This window comes from Hypanus sabinus, assembly GCF_030144855.1.
Source record: "Hypanus sabinus isolate sHypSab1 chromosome X1 unlocalized genomic scaffold, sHypSab1.hap1 SUPER_X1_unloc_13, whole genome shotgun sequence".
Lineage (NCBI taxonomy): Eukaryota > Metazoa > Chordata > Chondrichthyes > Myliobatiformes > Dasyatidae > Hypanus > Hypanus sabinus.
In genome coordinates this window covers 499,855-523,951 of record NW_026778961.1, presented here as the reverse complement: position 1 = coordinate 523,951, position 24,097 = coordinate 499,855, and the positions used below count along the sequence as shown (strand labels likewise).

The 24,097-nt window shown below is 43.3% G+C and overlaps 1 protein-coding gene across 1 annotated transcript in view; it reads left to right on the top strand.

Annotated features, from left to right (window-relative positions):
- LOC132385595 (probable G-protein coupled receptor 158) overlaps positions 1 to 24,097 on the top strand; it is a 348,836-nt gene that overhangs the window by 71,267 nt on the left and 253,472 nt on the right. The window contains exon 2 of the mRNA XM_059957771.1: positions 6,211 to 6,319. Within this exon, the coding sequence (XP_059813754.1) occupies positions 6,211 to 6,319 (109 nt within the window). The remainder of the gene's footprint in view (positions 1 to 6,210; positions 6,320 to 24,097) is intronic.

Sequence of the window (24,097 nt, the reverse complement as noted above, 5' to 3'; positions counted from 1 at the left end):
AGTAGTGAGATGTGGCTGCCATTATGTCCATAGTACCCCTCCACAAATAGCAGTACCAAACTGAGTCAGATTTTGGACTAAGACCTTTCATCATGATTCAGCCTGGATAAATTATGAGATCTGCAATCTGTTGAAGGCCAGATCTGAGGCATTCAGGTCTGGTGATCACCTAAGATACAAGAGATCTAAGGTTGAGTTCTGAAAAACCATCTCATGGGAAAAGTGGCAATTCCTGAATCAACGAAGGATGCTCAACAGCTTGTGGCAGGGCTTGAATGCAAAGTGACATAGGTGACAACAGAGCTTCACTCTCAGATGAACTCAATGCCTTCTATGCTTGCCTTGACCATCAAAACACCCAAACTCCCACAGCCCCCGATGACCCTGTGTTTTCAGTCTCTGAGGCTGACGTGAGAGTGACATCTGGCCCAGATCGGGTACTAAAGACTTGTGCTGATCAACTGACTGGGGTGTTCACTGATTCCTTAACCTCTCGCTTCACCAGTCTGAGGTACCCACCTGCTTCAAGTAGGCTTCAATTGTACTGGCACCTAAGAAGAATGTGGTAACCTGCCTCAATATCTAACGCCCGGTAGCACTTACTTACATCCACTGAGATGAAGTGCTTTGTGAGGTTGATGATGAAACATATCACCTCCTGCCCAAGAATTGACTTGGGTCCACTCCAATTTGCCTACTGGAGCAACAGGTCAACAGCAGATGTCATCTCATTGGCTCCACTCAACCCTGGAACACCTGGACAGTGAAGATGCATACATCAGGTTGCTCTTTATTGACTATAGCTCAGCATTCAATGCTATCATCCCCTCAAAACTAATCAATAAGCTTCAAGACCTTGGCCTCAATAACTCCTGTGCAATTGGATTCTCAATTTCCTTTCTTGCAGACCCCAGTCTCTCCGGATTGGCAAAAACATCCCCTCCACAATCTCCATCAGCCCAGGTGCACCACAAGGCTGTGTGCTTCGCCCCCTGCTCTACTTGCTTTACACTTATGACTGTGTGGCTAAGCACAGCTCCAACATCATATTTAAGTTTGCTGACAACAAAACTGTTGTTGGCCAAATCAAAGGTCATGACGAATCAGCATACAGGAGAGAGATTGAAAATCTGGCTGAATGGTGCCACAACAACTTCTCTCTCAGTATCAGCAAGATCAAGGAGCTGATTACTGACTTCAGGGGGACAAAACTGGAGGTCCATGAGTCAGTCCTCATTAGGGGATCAGAGGTGAAAAGGGTTGGCAATTTAAATTACTCAGTGTTATCATTTCAGAGGACTGTCTTCAGCTAAGCATGCAAGAGTAGTGATGAGGGAAGCATGGTAATGCCTCTACTTCATTACAAGTTTGTGAAGATTCAGCATGACACCTAAAATGTTGACAAGCTTCTGTAGATCTGAGGTGACTGGCTGCATCACAGCAATCCCTTGAATGCAAAATCCCACAAAAAGTAATGGATATGGCCCAGTCCATCTCAGGTAAAGCCCTCCCATCTCCCAGTGAGTAATAGTTGTCGCAGGAAAGCTGCATTCATTCTCAGCGACCCCCACCACCCAGGACATGCTCGCTTCTCACTGCTGCCATCAGTTAGAAGGTACAGGAGCCTCAGGACCCACACCAGTAGTTTTAGGAATGGTTATTACCCCTCAGCCATCAGGCTCTTGAACCAGTAAGCAGAGCATACTTGATGGGCTCTTGAACTTCACTTAAATTTACTTGCCCCAACACTAAACTGTTTCCGTAACCAATAGGCTCACTTTCAAGGACTCTTCATCTCATGTTCTCAATATTTATTGTTCATTTATTATTAATTTTTTTCTTTAGTATTTACAATGTTTGTTGTCTTTGCACATTTTTTGTTTGTCTGCCCTGTTGGGTGTGGGCTTTCATTGATTCTATTATGTTTCTTGGACTTACTGAGAATGCCCACAAGAAATTGAATCACAGGGTTGCATATGGTGATGTGCATGTACTTTGATAATAAATTTACTTTGACCTTTGTACTTTGAGAGTCAACTCTTTATTTATTTCCATAGATATTGCCTGTCCTGCTATGTTCCTCCACCATGTTGTGTGATTTCCATCATCTGCAGAATATCTGGTGTTTAGCAATGGAAAATTCATCAGATATCTGTTGTTTATTTGTGCTTTAGGATATATAGACCAGCAAAATGTCCTGGCAGTGACCTTATTTGCTTATTTAGCTAGAGATACAGTCTAGCAACAGGCCCTTCTGGCCCAATGAGCCCATGCCGCCCAATTACACCCATGTGACCAATTAACCACACATCTTTGGAATGTGGGAGGAAACTAAAGCACCAAAGGAAACCCAGGCAGTCACAGGGAGAATGTACAAACTCCCTACAGGCAGCAGTGGGAACGGAACCGGGCCACTGGTGCTGTAACAACGGCATAACAACTCTCTAGTATTTGATCTAGCCCTCTCCTCATGTCTTTCTCAATTGGTTTGGCCCATAGTAATCCATAGAACTAGACTTTCAACATCACCTGATGAGTATTTACGCAAGAAAACCCAAAGCCAGGTTTCAGACCCAAAGGCCTTCCTGAGGCTTCTGGATTCTCAGCTCCATTGATTTCTCCATTATTATGCCACACATTCAGAGCGGTGGATGAACTCGCCCATCTCAAACACTGTTACCAATGAAACCAAACTAAGTGCAGCACGGGAAAGACCACACCAGACAATAACTTTGCCCATCAACTGTACTTTTTCAGTAATCATGATTAATTCTTACAAATTCAAAAATTCAAATGAAACTTCATTGAACTCTTTGGTTACACAACTCTTTTAGCAGCTTAATAACCTCTAAAAGCCATTAATCTATTCAGACAGACAGACAGACATACTTCATTGAAATTGGGTTTCGTTACAGTCGCACCAACCAAGAATAGTGTAGAAATATAGCAATAAAAAACCATAAATAATTAAATAATAATAGGTTAATCATGCCAAGTGGAAATAAGTCCAGGACCAGCCTATTGGCTCAGGGTGTCTGACACTCCGAGGGAGGAGTTGTAAAGTTTGATGGCCACAGGCAGGAATGACTTCCTATGACACTCAGTGTTGCATCTCGGTGGAATGAGTCTCTGGGTGAATGTACTCCTGTGCCTAACCAGTACATTATGGAGTGGATGGGAGTCATTGTCCAAGATGGCATGCAACTTGGACAGCATCCTCTTTTCAGACACCACTGTCAGAGAGTCCAGTTCCACCCCCACAACATCACTGGCCTTATGAATGAGTTTGTTGATTCTGTTGGTGTCTGCTACCCTCAGCCTGCTGCCCCAGCACACAACAGCAAACATGATAGCACTGACCACCACAGACTCGTAGAACATCCTCAGCATCGTCTGGCAGATGTTAAAGGACCTCAGTCTCCTCAGGAAGTAGAGACGGCTCTGACCCTTCTTGTAGACAGCCTCAGTGTTCTTTGACCAGTCCAGTTTATTGTCAATTCGTATCAACAGGTATTTGTAATCCTCCACCATGTCCACACTGACCCCTTGGATGGAAACAGGGGTCACCGGTGCCTTAGCCCTCCTCAGGTCCACCACCAGCTCCTTAGTCTTTTTCACATTAAGCTGCAGAAGATTCTGCTCACACCATGTAACAAAGTTTCCCACAGTAGCCCTGGACTCAGCCTCATCTCCCTTGCTGATGCATCCAACTATGGCGGAGTCATCAGAAAACTTATGAAGATGGCAAGACTCTGTGCAGTAGTTGAAGTCCAAGGTGTAGATGATGAAGAGAAAGGGAGAAAGGGAGATTAGGGTTAGGTTGGCTAGAGTTTAATAGAATGAGGGGGGATCTCATTGAAACCTATCGAATATTGAAAGGCCTGGATAGAGTGGATGTGGAGAGGATGTTTCCTATAGTGGGGGAGTCTAGGACCAGAGGACACAGATAGAGTGGATGTGGAGAGGATCTTTCCTATAGTGGGGGAGTCTAGGACCAGAGGACACAGATAGAGTGGATGTGGAGAGGATGTTTCCTATAGTGGGGGAGTCTAGGACCAGAGGGCACAGATAGAGTGGATGTGGAGAGGATGTTTCCTATAGTCGGGGAGTCTAGGACCAGAGGGCACAGATAGAGTGGATGTGGAGAGGATGTTTCCAGTAGTGGGGGAGTCTAGGACGAGAAAGCACAGTCTCAGAATAGAGGGACATCTATTTAGACCTGAGGTGAGGAGGAATTTCTTTATCCAGAGGGTGGTGAAACTGTGGAATTCATTGCCGCAGATGGCTGTGGAGGCCAAGTCATTGGGTATATTTAAAGTGGAGGTTGATAGATTCTTGATTAAGTCAGGCTGACAAAGGTTACGTGGAAAAGGCAGGAGAATGGGGCTGAGAGGGAAAATAAATCAGCCTTGATGGAATGGCGGAGCAGACTCAATGGGCCAAAAGGCCTAATTCTGCTCCTATGTCTTCTGGCCTTATGTCACGCAGGCAATTTAAGACACTGGAGAAGAATTAGGCCATTCGGCCCACAGAGCCTCCTCCACCAGAGGGATAATAAATCAGCCATGATTAAATGGCAGGGCAGACTCAATCAGCCTAATGGCCTAATTCTGTTCCTAATTCTTATGAATATGATTATAATTAATAGGGAATAGTAGCATAATAGTCAGTGGAGCATTTTACAGCATCAGTGGCCCAAATTCAATTCATGCTGCTGTCTGACCAGTGACCATGTTGGTGCTCCACTTTCCTTCTACATTCTGAAGATCTACAGTTAGTTTTAGTGGTTGTGGGCATGCATTTTGGCACTGGAGAGGTGATGACACTCGCAGCACATCCTTGGATTGTGGTCACTGACAAACGAAGCACTTCACTGGATGGTTCGATGTTTTGATGTACAGTATTGTGTAAAAGTCTTAGTACTTTAGTAATTTTATGTAGCTCACTGTACTGCTACCACAAAATAAACAAATTTCATGACATATGCGAGTGATGATAAACTTGATTCTGATCTGGGTCTCCATTGTGGACTGAGAATGGGAAGGGGGCAGGGAGAGGGGAGTCATGGTTGGGAGAGGGGAATCATGGTTGGGAGAGGGGAATCATGGTTGGGAGAGGGGAATCATGGTTGGGAAAAGGGGAAGGGAGAAGGGAAGGAGTGGGAAGCATCAGAGAGACATTCTGTAATGATCAATAAACCAATTGTTTGGAATCAAATGACCTTGCCTGGTGTCTCAGGGCTGGGTGTGTCTGCACCCCCTGACCCCTGGCACCCCTTCTCTGTTGCCTGTCCCACACCATTCCCAACATCCTTTGCTTGCACCAGATTTATAAACTCCCTCTCTGCTCCACATTGACAAAAGCAGTACTGTACAATAGTCTTGGGCACATACATATTGCTAGGGTACCTGAAAATTTTGCACAGTGCTGCTTTACAAGAAACAACATTCAAAGTGTCATGCACTTTTGTGGGTGGATAAAGATTTCCTGCTCAGAGCAATGCTCGGTCTGTGCAATTGTAAAAAAAAGTAGCGAGAATGTTGCTTGCATTTAGTATTTCTTAAGCTTCTGAACTATATTTTATATATCAATGCAAATTTTATTTTGCTTTTATTTTTAACAAGAACTGTTTCACCTGACCCTGAGAATAAATAACCCAAGCATTTTGAATAAATAGGTCACAGTGTCACCTCAGCAGTGATGCGGAGTAATTTTCAATGCATAAGCACACCAGTGATTTGATTAGAGGAGCTTCACCTCACTTGACATTTGCCAGAGTTGTTAAGTCTCCCAATTAAAGATAAAGATTAGCTTTATTCCCCACATTCACACCAAAACATGCATTGTTTGCATCGAAGCAAATCAGCAAGCATTGGGCTGGGCTTGCAGTGTGCCCACTAACCCTAGCCTATACGTCTTTGGAATGTGGGAGGAAATCCGGAGCACCCAGAGGAAATCCGCCTGGTCAGGTGGAGAACATACATTGGTGGGAATTGAACTCCAATCAGTGATCGCTGGCACTGTAAAGCAGTTGTGCTAACCGCTGTGCTACCATAAAATATGATACCGATAGTATTGTCCAACCTGTTGACAAATACCCTAGCTATATATATGTGTCTAAGACTTTTGCACAGTACTATTCATATTTTGATAATAGATTTATTTTGAACTTTAAGCTTCGAACTTTGAACTTGCCTTTCTCTCTTTCAGGGGTGTGGTTCGGATCGACATCAACCTGGAAAACCTGGATATTGACCAGTGTTCCACTGGAAATGGGTGGTTTGCGGATTCCCATTGGTGTGACGTCAACACCACAGAGGTAGGGCAGCTGAAACCTGGAAATAGATGTCTGAAGAGCTTTATGGTGGTTTTGCAGCAGAATCAACTATGTAATTAAAGTTAAATTGTGATTAAATTTTCACAAAGCATTCAAGATGATGCTGAGCTGCATTGTCCATTGGGTTTGTGGCTCAGGCTTAGCTTCTTAGGTTTGTAGGGATGGTTTTTGGAGACAACACGGGGAGTTAGGGGTTAGGTGAGGAGTAGGTACAAGAGTGAGAGGGCTGTAAATGAAGAGCTTGGGGAAGGAGCCAGAGGTCAGAGTGCTCCAAAGTTAGTGACCATAATTCCCGAGTGAGGATGTCCAAGATCCTGTGGGCCCGGAGAACCAGGACGGATGATCGCTGAGGTCGGCAAGTGCTGGAGTCAGAGGTATGAGACCCGCTGGCTGCTGATCCCCGAAGTCAACGAGTCCTGAGGTTATAAGTCAGAGGTCACTGAGTCACAGGATTGGAGGGCCAAGGTCAGTCAGCAGGTCATGTGATCAGCGAGTCCGAGTCAAAGCCCAGAGTTTAGCAGGTCTGGTGGTCGAAGACCGGAAGTCAAAACCATAAGGACAATGAGTCTGGAGGTCGAAGACTGAAAATCGAAGCCCTTAAGTCTGCGAGTGTGGAGCTACTGTCTGAAAGTTAGAGGCAGGAGATGGCCAGTCCTGGAATTGGAGGCCCTTCTGTGTGTGTGTAGGTGGGGGTGGGGATAGAAAAGGGTTTTGGTTTGTTGTTGCTGTTGTTTGTGCCATTCTGCTGAACACTAGGCATGCCACAATACTGTGCAAAAGTCTTAGGTAGATATGTATTGCTTGGATGCACACAGTACTGCATTGGTCAACGTGGAGCAGAGAGCGAGTTTTTAAATTTGGCAGGAGCGAAGGTTGTTGGGAATGGCGGGGATGGAGCGTCACGGCAGGGGTGTGGGACAGGTGGCAGAGAGGGAGTGCCAGGGGTGAGGGGGGGTGCAGACACACCCAGCCCTGAGACACCAGGCAAGGTCGTTTGATTCCAAACAATTGGTTTATTGATCATTACAGAATGTCTCTCTGGTGCTTCCCACCCTCCCCTCTCCCTTCCCCTTTTCCCAACTATGACTCCCCTCTCCCTGCCCCCTTCCCACTCTCAGTCCACAACAGAGACCCAGATCAGAATCGGGTTTATCATCACTCACATCTGTTTCTTGCCTGCCGGTGACAAGTAAAGTCATTGTGAAATGCCATGTATTAAATAGCTGAATCACTTTCTCAAAGTCAGAAACAAGTCAGAATTAAAATTTATCATCACTAAAGTATGTATATATTACCTTGAAAATAAAGAAATATAAAAAAAGCTATATCTGAACAAACAATGATATGCAAAAGAAAACATTGCCACCATTGACAGTAAGGAGATTGCACGTTCCTACCAGGACGGTGTGGACTGGTTTTCTCCCACATTCCGAAGACGTGTGGGTTAGTAAGTTGTGGGCAACAGAAGCATAACGATACCTGCAGGTTTCCCACAGCAGATCCTTGAACTGCTGGCTGATGATGCATACAGCACATTACGCTGTATATTTTAATATTTCAATGTCATCATTATGTGCCCAGTTGTATGACATGGGCGATGATGGTCTTTCCATGACCATGATTGTTCTTGACAAATTTTTCTACAGAAGTGGTTTGCCATTGCCTTCTGGGAAGTGTCTTTACAAGACGGATGATACCCCCAGCCATTATCAGAGATTGTCTGCCTGGCGTCAGTGGTCACATAACCAGGACTTGTGATCTGCACCGGCTGCTCATACGACCATCCACCACCTGCTCCCATGGCTTCACGTGACCCTGATTGGGGGTAACCAGGTGCTACACCTTGCCCGAGGGTGACCTGCAGGCTTGTGGAGGAAAGGAGTGTCTTACACCTCCTTTGGTAGAGACATATCTCCACCCCAGCACCCTGTCGATGTATATGTGATATGTAATGCTAATCTTTAAATGTAATAAACATAGCGATGCCAGTACAAGTTGAGCGAGAGAAAAGCAAATACTATAAGACCATAAGACATAGGAGCTGGATTAAGCCATTTGGTCCATTGAGATTTTCTGCCATTCCATCATGGCTGATTTATTATCCCCCTCAAACCCATTCTCCTGCCTTCTCTCCATAACTTTTGACACCTTGATTAATCAAGAACCTACAGTATCAACCCCCGCTTTAAATGTACTCCATGACTTGGCCTCCACAGCCGCCTGTGGCAACAAATTCCAGAAACTCACCACCCTCTGGCTAAAGAAATTCCTCCTCATCTCTGAGTTAAATGGACGCCCCTCTATTCTGAGATTGTGCCCTCTGGTTCTAGATTCTTCCACTATAGGGAACATACTCTCAATGTCCACTCTATCCAGACCTTTCAATACTTGATAGGTTTCAATGAGATCCCCCCTCATTCTTCTAAACTCCAGTGAGTAAAGCCATCATAAGCTCCTCACCTATCATCCCACCAGCCTCCGCGTCCAGCACATCATTCTCCGGAACTTCCACCATCTCCAACAAGATCCCACCACGAAGCACATCTTTCCCTCCTGCCCAATTTATGCTTTCTGCAGAGATCACTGCCTTGTCCATTCATCCCTCCCCACTGATCTCCCTCCTGGCACTTATCCTTGCTACACCTGCCCTTACACCTCCTCCCTCACTACCATCCAGGGCCCCAGACTGTCCTTCCAGGTGATCTGACACTTCAGCTGTGAGTCTGGTAGGATCATCTATGGCATGTGGTGCTCCAGGTGTGACCTGTTGTATATCGGTGAGACCCAACGCAGATCGAGAGACCGCTTCGCCGAACACCTACACTCTGTCCGCCAGAAGAAGTGGGATTTCCCAGTGGCCATCCATTTTAATTCCACTCCCCATTTCCATTCCAACATGTCAATGCATGGCCTCCTCTATTGTCAAAATGAAGCCACACACAGGTTGGAGGAACAATGCTTTATATTCCGTCTGGATAGCCTCCAACCTGATGGCATGAACATTGATTTCTAGAAAGTTCGGTAATGCCCCCCTCCACCCCACCTTCACCATTTCCCATCCTCTTTTCCCTCTCTCACCTTATCTCCTTGCCTGCCCATCACCTCCCTTTGGTGTTCCTCCCACCTATTCTTTCTGACATGGCCTTCTAGAAACATATAAACATGGAAAACCTACAGCACAATACAGGCCCTTCGGCCCAGAAAGTTGTGCCGAACATGTCCTTACCTTAGAAATTACTGGGCTTACCTATAGCCATCTATTTTACTAAGCTCCATGTACCTATCTAAATGCCTCTTAAAAGGCCCTATTGTATCCATCTCCAGCACCGTTGCCGGCAGCCCATTCCACGCACTCACCACTCTCTGAGTAAAAAACTTACCGTTGACATCTCCTCTGTACCTACACCCCAGCACCTTAAACCTGTGTCCTCTTGTGGCAACCATTTCAGCGTGGGAAAAAGCCTCTGACTATCCACACTATCAATGCCTCTCATCGTCTTGTACACCTCTAGCAGGTCACCTCTCATCCTCCGTCGCTCCAAGGAGAAAAGGCCAAGTTCACTCAACCTATTCTCATAAGGCATGCTCCCCAATCCAGGCAACATCCTTGTAAATCTCCTCTGCACCCTTTCTATGGTTTCCACATCCTTCCTGTAGTGAGGCAACCAGAACTGAGCACGGTACTCCAAGTGGGGTCTGACCAGAGTCCTATATAGCTGCAACATTACCTCCCGGCTCCTAAATTAAATTCTACGATTGATGTAAGCCAATACACTATATGCCTTCTTAACCACAGAGTCAACCTGCGCAGCTGCTTTGAGCGTCCTATGGACTCAGACCCCAAGTTCCCTCTGATCCTCCACACTGCCAAGAGTCTTACCATTAATACTATATTCTGCCATCATATTTGATCTACCAAAATGAGCTACTTCACACTTATCTGGGTTGACCTCCATCTGCCACTTCCCAGCCCAATTTAGCATCCTATCAATGTCCCGCTGTAACCTCTGACAGCCCTCCACACTATCCACAACACCTCCAACCTTTGTGTCATCAGCAAACTTACTAAAACATCCTTCCACTTCCTCATCCAGGGCATTTAATAAAATCACTAAGAGAAGGGGTCCCAGAACAGATCCCTGAGGCACACCACTGGTGACTGACCTCCATGCAGAATATGACCCGTCTACAACCACTCTTTGCCTTCTGTGGGCAAGCCAGTTCTGGATCCACAAAGTAACGTCCCCTTGGATCCCAGGCCTCCTTACTTTCTCAGTAAACCTTGCATAGGGTACCTTATGAAATGCCTTGCTGAAATCCATATGCACTACATCTACTGCTCTACCTTCATCAACGTGTTTAGTCACATCCTCAAAAAATTCAATCAGGCTCATAAGGCACGACCTGCCCTTTACAAAGCCATGCTGACTACTCCTAATCATATTATACCTCTCCAAATGTTCATAAATCCTGCCTCTCAGGATCTTCTCCATCAACTTACCAACCACTGAAGTAAGACTCACTGGTCTGTAATTTCCTGGGCTATCTCTTCTCCGTTTCTTGAATAAAGGAACAACATTCACAACCCTCCAATCCTCCGGAACCTCTCACGTCCCCATTGATGATGCAGAAATAATCACCAGAGGCTCAGCAATCTCCTCCCTCGCCTCCCACAGTAGCCTGGGGTACATCTCATCAGGTCCCGGCGACTTATCCAACTTGATGCTTTCCAAAAGCTCCAGCACATCCTCTTTCTTAATGTCTACATGTTCAAGCTTTTCAGTCTGCTGCAAGTCATCACTGCAATCACAAAGATCCTTTTCCATAGTGAATACTGAAGTAAAGTATTCATTAAGTACCTCTGCTATTTCCTTCGGTTCCATACACACTTTCCCACTGTCACACTTGATAGGACCTATTCTTTCATGTCTTATCCTCTTGCTCCTCACATACTTGTAGAATGCCTTGGGGGTTTCCTTAATCCTGCCCGCCAAGGCCTTCTCATGGTCCCTACTGGCTCTCCTAATTACCTTCTTAAGCTCCTTCCTGTTAGCCTTATAATCTTCTAGATCTCTAACATTACCTAGCTCTCTGAACCTTTTGTAAGCTTTTCTTCTTGACTAGATTTATTACAGCCTTTGTACACCACGGTTCCTGTACCCTACCATAACTTCCCTGTCTCATTGGAACGTACCTATGCAGAACTCTACACAAGTATCCCCTGAATATTTGCCACATTTCTTCCATACCTTTCCCTGAGAACATCTGTTTCCAATTTAAGCCTCCATTTTCCTGCCTGATAGCCTCATAATTCCCCTTATTCCAATTAAACGCTTTTCTAACTTGTCTGTTCCTATCTCTCTCCAATGCTATGGTAAAGGAGATAGAATTATGATCACTATCTCCAAAATGCTCTCCCACTGAGAGATCTGACACCTGACCAGGTTCATTTCCCAATACCAGATCAAGTACAGCCTCTCCTCTTGTAGGCTTACCTACATATTGTGTCAAGAAACCTTCCTGAACACACCTAACAAACTCCACCCCATCTAAACCCCTTCCTCTAGGGAGATGCCAATCGATATTTGGGAAATTACAATCTCCCACCATGACAACTCTGTTATTATTACACCTTTCCAGGATCTGTTTCCCTATCTGCTCCTCAATATCCCTGTTACTATTGGGTGGTCTATAAAAAACACCCAGTAGAGTTATTGACCCCTTCCTGTTCCTAACCTCCACCCACAGAGACTCCGTGGACAATCCCTCCATGGCGTCCACCTTTTCTGCAGCCGTGACACTATCTCTGATCAACAGTGCCATGCCCCCACCTCTTTTGCCTCCCTCCCTGTCCTTTCTGAAACATCTAAAACCTGGCACTTGAAGTAACCAATCCTGTCCCTGAGCCATCCAAGTCTCTGTAATGGCCACAACATCATATCTCTAAGTACTGATCCACGCTCTAAGCTCATCCGCTTTGTTCACAACAAAGCCTTCTGTTCTCACCTATTAGATACCCCCTTCTCCAGCCCTGTATATCTTTCACCAACCAACTTCACAGTTCTTTACTTCATCCCTCCCACTCTCGGTTTCACCTATCACCTGGTTGTTCTCTCTCCCCTCCTCCATCTTTTAAATTTGCTCCTCATCTTTTTTTTCTCCATTCCTGCAAAGGGTCTCGGCCGAAAACATCGACTGTACTTTTTTTCCCATTGATGTTGCCTGGCCTGCTGAGTTCCTCCAGCATTTTGTGTGTGTTGCTCCTCATGTTAACCCTTACATTCCTGGAATCATTCTCGTGAACCTCATCTCCAATGACAGCACATCTTTTCTTAGATAAGGATCCCAAAACTGCTCACAATTCTCCAAGTGCAGTCTGACCAACGCCTCATAAAACCTCAGCATTACAACCAGGATGTAATGTGATAAGAAACATTGAAATTGCAATTTATTTTAGTTTGCTTTAGGAGTTGGCGAATAACTTCTATTTATAGAAGAGATCTATTACATTAATCAAATATTAAGGGAAGTCCAGTGCCTGATATTTTGCCTCAAAGCTGTAGTATATAAAAAAAAAGAAATATTCTCAGAAAAATTGGCTTTGACATTTAAATTAAAAGATACAAAAACAAATATTGAACTTGGTTTTCATGATACATATGAATGCTATATTGCATAGGAGCTCTGTGCTCTCTGAGCTACACACACAAAAGTGATTGAAACCTATCAAATATTGAAAGGCCTAGACAGAGTGAACGTGGAAAGGATGTTCCCTATAGTGGAGGAGTCTAGGACTAGAAAGTACTGCCTCATAGTTCAAGCACCTCCTTTTAGAACAGAGAGGAATTTCTTTAGCCAGAGGGTGGTGAATCGGTGGAATTCGTTGCTAAAGACAGCTGTGCAGGCCAAGTATATTTAAAGCAGAGCTTGATAGTGCTGGCCAGAAAGAATGACTATACAGATCAGTGAATTCAAATGAATCAAGGACAGTGGAAACAAACAGACTAATTGTCTTTGTTTCCACTGCTTGCTTGGGGATGGAAGCTGCCATTTTGTGAAGACACTCTATTCTCCATTTTGTGAGCTTGACATGCTGGGCTTGATCAATGTTTTAAAGAAGACACAATGAGTCTTCAGGTAATCTGCTGGACTGGAGATCATTTCCAAATAAGAATTTATTTGTGAGATATTCTTTGGTTGGCTATAACATGCAAATTTGTGAATGTTGGGGTTGATGCCTCCCTGAAGTGATTCAAGCTCATTGCTGATTATCGACTGTCACTTGATGGGAAAAGGGCAATAAATAGACGATGGCTTGGAGCAGAGCCAAGAACAAGTTGTTAAAGGACAGACTCATGACCTGTGGCCAATGACACTGGAATGCGATATTTGAATTGATAAGGAATGGATATAAATGTAGATGCTTCATGTGAGTTGGTAGTGGTAATTTCGAAGAATAACCATCACAGATACAAGTGTGAGCAACCCTGAGTGAATCGGGACAATGAGGAACGCCTGGCCAGCGTAAACTCCCTTACCCGGGTGATACCATTGCTATTCTTTGACTAATCAGGAGAGTCAGGGATACCTAGCGAGTGTGCACACAAGCTACTTAGTGTATGAATTCACATACTTAATAGTTTAAACAATAAAGGTACTTGTCAATAAATACAGATCTCTCTGAGCCTCACTAATCATCGTTGTAAGTGGTAAGTAAGTTTTTTTTCAACAATAGGCTCTTGAATAGTCAAGGTGTCAAAGGTTATGGGAAGAAGGCAGGAGAATGGGGTTGAGAGGGATAATAAATTAGCCATGATGAAATGGTGGAAGAGACTTGATGGGCTGAATGGCCTAATTCTGCTTCTATGACTAAAGGTCTTCTGGTGTAGTGCTGGGGGAACTCAGCAGGTCAGGCAGCATCATAGAGGGGAATAACCAGTCAATGTTTTGAGCTGAGACCCTTCATCTGGGTAACTTGAAACGTTGACTGTTTCATAGATGCTGCCTGGCCTGCTAAGTTCCTGTAGCATTTGTGTGCCGCTGGTGAGGTTCAGCGACTACTTGCTGGTTGCAATTAAAACAACTGAATACTTTATTAATCACACCTTTTCTGGTAAACAATCACTGCAAACAATAGCCTGTGACTTCCCTGTTTGCATGGTTTGCTTTTTCCTCTCTTCGCGCATTCGATGTTCAAAGGGCTTCTTTGGTTTTAATGGGTTCTATTGGGTTTCTTTGTTTTGTGGCTGCCTGTAAGGAGACAAATTTCAAACATGCATAAAAAATACATTCTTTGATAATAAATGTACTTTGAACTTTGATCTGCAGAATCTTTTGTGTCACTGTTTTCTCTCCCCTCTCTGGAGATCTTAAGCTTTCTCTTCAGGTTCTCAGTGCATTTTTATATCACTAATGCAGCAAATGCAACACAGTGCTGCAGCGTTCAGCGCTGCTGCTGCATAGGTCCAGTGATCTGGACTCAGCTCTGACCTCTGCGCTGAGTGTGTGAAGCCTGCACCTTCTCCCTGTTGACTGTGTGTGGTTCCTCACACACATCCTTGTTGTTATCATCAGTCAGGAGGTACAAGAGCCAGAAGAGCCACGCCTTAAGTTCAACAGCAGCTGCTTCCCCACTGCTATCAGGTCCTTAATAATGAACGCCGCCTTTTTGAGGCATTGCCTTTTGAAGGTGTCAAAGATGGAGCTGGCTGAGCTTACAACTTTCTGCTGCTTTTTCCAATCCCGTGCAGTGGGACCGGTCAGAACGCTCTCCACGGTACATCTGTAGAAATTTGCAAGAGTCTTTGGTGACATGCCAAGTCTCCTCCAACTCCTAATGAAATATAACCGCTGTCATGCCTTCTTTGTAATTGCATTGATATGTTGCATATATTGTGGATTCTGGTTAATTGGGCAGCTGCTTATTTGGGACATTTCTTAAAGAACAAAAACTGAGAAAATAGCGGGAATTCTCTTCATTTATTTGGAATACTATGCCGCTTAATTGGGGCAGGAGACTGTTGCCAAACAGTTTCTAGCTAGCATCAGTCACGTGCACTTGTGTTGGACACTACACCGTGCTTGGAGCAAACAGTTTTTAAATAGCGTCAGTTGCATATGTTTGTGTTCAAGATACACTGATTTTTGTCATTAATATTTGGCAAGAAATAAGCAGTAAGACCATTCAGAACTGTTTTGCTCACTGCAGTTTCAAGCATTGAGGCTTGGAGATGTCAGTAAGAGCCAGCATTGAAAATGAAACAATTTCAGTACTTCAACGTTAAGAACTATGAAGCATTTGAAGGTATCAACAATCATGTTGAAGGTTACAATGAAAATGAAGATTTGGCACATACAGTCGTCAAAAGTATTATATGAAGGCAGTCCATTATCTGGACTAGGTGTCTGTACTGATTTTGTTCAGTTGCTGTCAATCAAAAGAACACAGCAGGGAAGACTGAATGAATTCCTCTGTTGATAACTATTAGGAGCTAATACACAGTTTTATAGCACTGTAGTAGTATCTGTAGTGTTCCAAGTTGTTCCATATTTCATTGAAATGCATAATTTGTTATTTATTTAAACAGTAGCTTATCTTTTTTATACCCTTTTAACTATTTTCATGAAACTTCGGCTATTCGAGGCTGTTATGTTTTGTAACTTCAAAACATTAAACTAATTCAAAGGAAAACAGAGAGCTGACAAATGCAGGTCTTAGGTTGTTCTTTAATTTTGGCAAAGCGTGGACATATCATGCAGTCATGGCGTATGCAATCTGCGTATTTTTACCAATAATCTGTAGTGAATTATTTAAATTAACTGGACAGCTTAATCAAACAGTATATTTACAATATTTCTAAAATATTAAATTTACAACAGAGGCAGCTGCTTAATTGGGCCAAAATGTACTGGCCCTGACGTGTCCCAGTTAACAGAATCCATTGCATTGCATAGAGGATCAACATGATTATATTGAATGGTGGTGCAGAATTGAAGGGCTGAATGGATTCTTCCTGGCTTCCACTTTTTCTATATTTCTCTCTCTGTTGTGATTTCACAATGTATCTTCGATACAGAGCTTATGGCTAATTGGTTTATTTTTCAATGCATCGAGATAAGGTGAAAAAGCTTTTGTATGCATAACATCTAGACAGATCATTTCCTAAACATGGGAGATTTTACAGATGCTGGAAATCCAGAGCAAAGTGCTGGAGGAACTCAGCAGGTCAGACGGCATCTATGGAGGGGAATAAGCAGTAGATGTTTCGGGCCAAGACCCTGAAGTTCCTCCTGCAGTTTGTGTGTGTTACAGTGGTGGATAGTGGAGTTAGGCTGGGCACCTCTTCCTTGACTGGCACAGTCATGCTGTGCCAAATGGTCTCTGTCTGTGTCTGTGAGTTCTTGGTTTTTATTTTATGAGGAGGAATATGAGAGGCGGAAAAGATGTTGCCAAGGTTGTGTTCATTAATGTGATAGCAGGTACTTCAGTAGAAATAGGACCTGGACGTGAATCAAGAGGAGGCAGGTCATGAGTCCCAATACCATGTTCTCTCCTAATTAGGGTGCTAATGCACCACTGTTGAAAGTGTCCTGACTGGTTGCATGGTGGTCTGGTACAGCAATTTGAATACACAGGAAGAAAGCAAGGATATAATGTTGAGGCTTTATAAAGCACTGGTTAGGCCTCATGGAGTATTGTGAGCAGTTTTGGGCCTCTTATCTAAGAAAGGATGTGCTGACATTAGAGAGGTTTCAAAGAAGGCTCACAAAACAAAGCCTTATCACGTGAGGAGCATTTGATGACTCTGGGCCTGTACTCACTGGAACTTAGAAAAATGAGGGGTGACCTCATTGAAAACCAATTGAATGTTGAAAGGTCTCGATAGAGTGGATGTGGAGAGGATGTTTCTTATGGTGGGGGAGTCTAAGACCAGAGGGTACAGACTCAGAACAAAGGGACATCAATTTAGAACGGAGGTGAGGAGAAATTTCTTTAGTTGGAGGGTGGTGGAGCTGTGGAATTCGTTGCCACAGGCAGCTGTGAAGGCCAAGTCATTGGGTACATTTAAGGTAGAGGTTGATAGATTCTTGATTAGTCAGGGCATGAAGGGATACAGGGAGAAGGCAGGAGATTGGGGCTGAGAGGGAAATGGATCAGCCATGATGGAATGGTGGAGCAGACTCGATGGGCCAAATGGCCTAATTCTGCTCCTATATCTGATGGTCTTATGCTAACAAGCTGAAGAGAGTCATGGACCCTGCCCAATACATCACAGGTACATCCCTCTCCACCATAGGCACAACCTCAGGAATGCAACATCCATCATTGAGGATCCCCACCATCCAGGCCATGCCACCTCAGAATTAACAAAATGCATTGGCAACCAGGAGAACCAGCTTCAGTCCTGACCACGGGTGTTGCCTGTGTGGCGTCTGTCTGCTTTTCCTATGGCCTCCTGAGCTTCTCCCAACCTCCTGTTTGTTCTGAAGTGAGCTGGTGGATTAAATATCCACTGTAAATGATCCCTTATAATACAAAGGATCAAAGGCACGTGAGAGAGAGTGAAACTTCAGGGCAGCGGGGAACAAGGAGATTCGGATTGGAAGTGATGGGATTGCAGAAGTTCAAAGTGAATTTATTATCAAAGTACATATATGTCACTGTATACAACACTGGGGTTCATTGTGGGCATATTCAATAAATCTATAAAATAATAACCATAATAGAATCAATGAAAGAACACCCAACTTGGGTTTTCAACCAGAGTGCAGAAGACCACAAACTGTGCAAATACAAAAAGAAAGAAATAATAATAATAAATAAATAAGCAATAAATATCGAGAACATGAGATGAAGAGTCCTTGAAAATGAGTCCATTGGTTGTGGGAGCATTTCAATGATACGGCAAGTGAAGATGAGTAAAATTACCCCCTTTGGTACAAGAGCAGTATGATTAGAGGGTAGTAGCTGTTTCCAAGTTGGGAGCTAGCAACTCAGGGGCAAATGGCCTTACTAGTGTTATAGTAAATAAGAAATAGACATCACCAGAAGAGCAATATAGCGAGAAATTATGAAAATATAAAATCTGGGAACTTCCCAAAGTATTCCTGGTAAATGTCAGTTCCCAATTAATTCTATGGCATTGGAATGGACAAGTAGCAGTAATACTGTGGGTAAGTAGCGGTTAACACAATTGCTTTACAGTGCCAGCGATCATTCACTGCCAATAGGGTTCAATCACTGCCAATATCAGTAAGGAGTCTGTACGTTCTCCACGTGACAGCGTGGGTTTCCTCCACGTGCTTCTGTTTTCTCCCATATTCCAAAGATGTACAGATTAGTGGGCACATTAATGTAGGCACTGGAAGCTTGGCGACAGCTGTGGGCTGCCCAGCCCAATGCTCGCTGATTTGATTTGATGTAAACAACACAATTCACTATGTGTTTCAGTGTGTATGTGACAAATAAAGCTAATCTTTATCTTTAATTTCAACTCTGGCAAATGTCAAATGAATTGAAGCTCCTCTGATCAAATCTCTGGTGTTCTTATGCAGTACTGTACAGTGCAATATATAAAATTACTAGAGCACTGTGCAAAAGTCTTAGGTGCCTTAGATATATATATATATGAGCACAGTACCGTATGCACATCAAACAAAAACAATGGAAAAAGTGAAATGTTTTGACTAGTTGGTGTCAGCATTCAGCAGTCCAGCGGTTTATTTACAATGGGCTATCAACTTCCATTCTGTGTTTATTGTTACAATTTGTAACCGTGTTTCAACTTGAAACACTGACAATGCAAATACATTAAAGCTGAAAAATATTTCAAAGTAAAGGTTGTGGTATGTTTATTATTTAGAAAACTTATGGTTTATATTCATTAACACGATTAATTACAAGGTATTTCACAAACATATTAACATAGATATCAAATTTATATTAAAATAGATTTCAAAATCATATTACTATAATTAGAAAATGATATTAACATTATACAGTATAAAAGAAAATTTCAGCTGCTAGGCAACAAAGGCTGAGTGCGGGAGTATCTCAGTCACTGCACGGCCCTGCACCCGCACAGCTTAGAGGGAACAGTGAACAAAAGAGATTCTGCAGATGCTGAAAATGCAGAGCACCATATGCAAGTTGCTGAAGTAACTGAACTTGAATTTAAGGAATATACACAAAATGCTGGAGGAACTCTGCAGGTCACACAGCAGCTATGGAAATGAATAAACAGTCGACATTTCAGGCCGAGACTCTTCTTCAGAACTTGAAAGGAAGGAGGAAGATGTCAGAAAAAGATGGTGGAGAGTGTGAAAGAAGTATAAACTGCAAAGTAATAGGTGAGACCAGGTCTTTTTCCATTCCCCATTCTGGTTCCCCTCTCACCCTTTCCCTTCTTCTCACCTGCCCATCACCTCCCCCTGGTGTCCCTCCTCCTCCCCTTTCTCCCATGGTTCACCCTCCTCTCCTGTCAGATTCCTTTACCTTCAGCCCTTTGCATTTTCCACCTGTCCCCTCTCAGCTTCTTATTTTATCTCCTGTCCCCCACCTACCCAGTCTCACCTGCCAACTTGTACTCCTCACTATCTTATTCTGGCCTCAGCCCCTTCAGTTCCAGCCCTGACGAAGGGTCTTAGGCCTGAAATGTTTATTCTCCTCTATAGTTGCTTCAGCATTTTATGTACATTGCTTAAGTTCAAGTTCAGTTTATTGTCATTCAACCATACACATGTATACCACCAAATGAGACAACATTCCTCTGGACCAAGGTGCACAGCACAGCACATATAACACACATACACAACACATAAAGTAATATTGCTGCCAGTAAATTAACAAGTGCATTTACAACATAAGTTTAAAAAGTAAACAGTATGATAGTATTGGCGCTTCATACGCAATACTATCCTAACTGTTTCCCATCCTAACAGTCTTTGTCCTAATGCTATGACATCTCCTGCCTGATGGTAAGGGGTTAAAGAGAGTGCTGGATGGACGGGAGGGAGCACAGCACTCCTGATGGGTGGAAGAGATCCTCTCAGCCCCTGCAAGGCTCTTGCAATTCCTGTACCAGACATGAAGTCTTTTATCAGGTCATTGTAATTTTCACAGGAACGATCCTGTAAAGAAAGAGATTGGATAATCTGCATCTTTTGGTGAAGATGATGGAGGAATAGTCTTTTCTTGGACACTGGGACAAGATTTGCCACATATTCTGGCATCAACATTGTGTGCCACCATCTTCAGCAGAGCAACACAAACAACAACAACAACAAAATAAGCCCTTTTCCCAAAATCACACCCAGAGACAGTCCTCCAACCCCAGGGCAGGCCACCTCTGAGCCCCCAGCTCTTGGTCCTGGAATCTCAGACTTGCTAACTTTGGGCCTCCAACCACCAATCACTCCAGACACTGGTGCAGGGCAACATTTTGTGTTAACACCCAACACAACCTAAACACACACAGAATGCTGGAGGAACTCAGCAAGTCAGCAACATCTATGAAAATGAATAAACAGTTGACGTTTCGGGTTAAGGTTCTTCACAACCGAGGCATGTGGTGGGGTGCAGCCTGCAAGTTCACCACACATTCCAGCAACAACATAGTATGTTCAGCAGTACAACACAACCAGAAGCATCACATCCACCTCCCTTACACACACACAGACAGGCCTCCAACCCCAGCATAGGCCACTTCCAGGCTTCCAGTCCTTGGCCCTGGACTCTCAGGATGATCCGCCAAATGGAATATATTCCAAGTCAGTCTTGCACATCTAGAATCACCGGCAAATTTGCCTTTGAACTTGAGAATGTCTGACTCAACATTTAATCTCCAGGCTTACTCTGACGTTTTGAATGTCTGTGATGACACAGAATAAAGCCATTACCGATTCTTTTATGTAATTTACAGATATTTCCCTGGCAGTCTGCATGTGCCAAAGTTTCAAATAATAATTAATTTATATCCAGCTTACAGTGGTCAGGATGTCACGACATTCTCACTCCAGTCCTGATGAAGGATCTCGGCCCTAAACGTGGACTGTTAGTTCATTTCCATAGATGACCTGCTGAGTTCCTCCAGTATTTTGTGTGTGTTACTCTGGATTTCCAATATCTACAGACTTTCTCATGTTTATGATTTGATCCTTACTACTGTGTTTGTCAGTCTTTGTTATTTATAGCTTTTCATAAATTCTTTTGTAGTTCTTTATTTTCCTGTAAATCCCTGTAAGAGAATGAATCTCAGAGTGGAATATGGTGACAGTGATCTACTTTGATAATAAATTTACTTTGAACTTTGAACACCGTGGGAGTTTGTAAGTAGAAACTATTAATTTTTAGTTCTACATTTTGATAATTTTCGTATTATTATTTATTTACCGCAGGCTGTGAAAGTAGTGATTAGGTCTTGTCACTAGGACAGCTAGCTTTTTAATGATTAGTGGCCTGTTTACTGTTTACCTGTGTTGTGCACAATGTACATTTTGAATGATATTTTGTTAACTTATTTGAGGTAAGATTTTGTTTTATGTGCTGTGTGTGATATATGTATTGTGCGTGCACTGTGGTCCGGAGGTATGTTGATTTTATTTTGGTTGTATACACATACAGTCCAATGACAATAAACTTGAACCTGAACTTGAACTTGATTAGATGCAGTACTGTGCCACATCTGTTATGAGACTCATTTTTTTTAAACTTAGAGATACAACATGGTAACAGGCCCATCCTGCCCAATTACACCCATGTGACCAATTAACCCAGTGACCCGTACATCTTTGGACTGTGGGAGGAAGCTGGAGCACCCAGTGGAAACCCACATGGTCACAGTGAGAACGTACAAACTCCTTACAGACAGAGGCAGGAATTGAACCCGTGTTGCTGATGCTGTAATAGTGTTATGCTGTAGTGTTCCATTTCTCGTAGTATGGCAAAAGTTGCTCTGTAGAAATGGTTAAACTACTCAATCGGTATCCACATGCTTCTCGTCTTGGTCTAGAGACAAAAGCTAGAATCCCCACACTGGGAGCTGGGGAGATTAAATTCCAATAATTAAATAAATTTAAAATGAAAATCTAATGCTGGCAATAATAACCATGAAATTAACAGATTGGGGTTAAAACATCATTTACCTCCCTATTATCCCTAAGGGAAGTGTATCTGCCATCTTATATATTACTCAAGACCCATCAATATTACAAGAGCGGAGCGATTAGGTAAGGCAATAAATGCTGACTTCATTGCTAATGTCCATAAACAGCGAATAAATTAAAACGAGCGATTAATGTGAACTCTAAACTTGAATTTAGAACCTCACAAAAAAGAAGAATTCTAGGTTTAGCTTATGTTAAGTTTATTAAAGAAATGCCAAATTCTTTCTATGTTTGTAAAAATACCTTAAATTATCAGTCAAGAGGAATATCAGTGAAAGATACCACAGAGAGAGAGAGAGGGAGAGACAGACTGAGAGAGAGAGAAAGAGATACACACACAGAGACAGCGACAGAGAGAGAGATAGAGAGAGAGAGACAGAAAGAGAAAGAAAGATAGAGACTGACAGAGACAGACTGAGAGAGAGAGGGGGAGGAGAGAGAGAGAGAAGGAGAGCTAGACAGGGAGACAGAGACAGACAGTGAGCGAAAGAGAGACAGAGAGAGACATAAACTTAGACCTCTTATGATTTCCCAAAATTCTCTCCCAGAATTGCTGACTGTGCCTTCAGCTATCTGTTCTCTCATCTCGAAAATTCTTCCCAATTCTCTCTGCTGCTTTGACCCCACAAGACAGCCAGCATTTTTCATGCTGTCAGCAAATTTCATTTTCAGAAAACTTTTCATCAGCTATTAACCTCTTTAAATCTCAGCGTTGTGTATTTTATATTAGCACTGTGAAACACCCTGCAATGTTTTACAACATTAAAGGCACTATATAAATGCAATTTGTTGCATTTAATACCTGTAGATGTGAACATATATACTCTCTCATCTGCAGCTCAGGAAGAAATGGGGCATTCAGTCTCCAAACAAGCACTGCAGTGAGCTTAATGTTCCAGTCTGAAATGACAGTACTGTGCCAAAGTCTTGGGCACATATATATAGCTGGGATGCCTAAGTCCTTTGCACAGTACTGTAGTAATTTTATATATAGCACTGTACTGCTGCCAGGAAAAAGCCGAATTTCATGACATATGTGAGTGATGATAAATCTGATTCTGATCTGGATCTCCATTGTGGACTGAGAGTGGGAAGGGGGAATAGAGAAGGGGGAGAACAGGAAGCACCAGAGAGACATTCTGTAATGGTCAATACACCAATTGTTTGTAGTCAAATGTTCTTCCCTGGTGTCTCAGGGCTGGATGTGTTGGCACCCACTGCCCCTGGCACTCCTTCTCTGCCACCTGTCCCATACCCCTCCCACGGCACTCCACCCTCACCATTCCCAACATCCTTTGCTCCCACCAGATTTACAAACTTGCTCTCTGCCCCATGTTGACTAATACAATACTGTGCAAAAGTCTAGGTACCTTAGCTCCATATATGTGCCTAAGACCTTTGCACAGAACTGTAAATAATCCAATATTGTGGGATATTGCCTGAGTCCTTGTCCATCACGCTTATTCCTGTTTCCACTTTGCTCTCCTTGATTTTTTTCTGTTCTATCCTTACGTCACGGCTCTCCTTGTAACTAGTAATAAATTCTATTTAGCTAACCCCACTAAACAGTGTTTTGTGTCCTGCATTTGGGTCCTC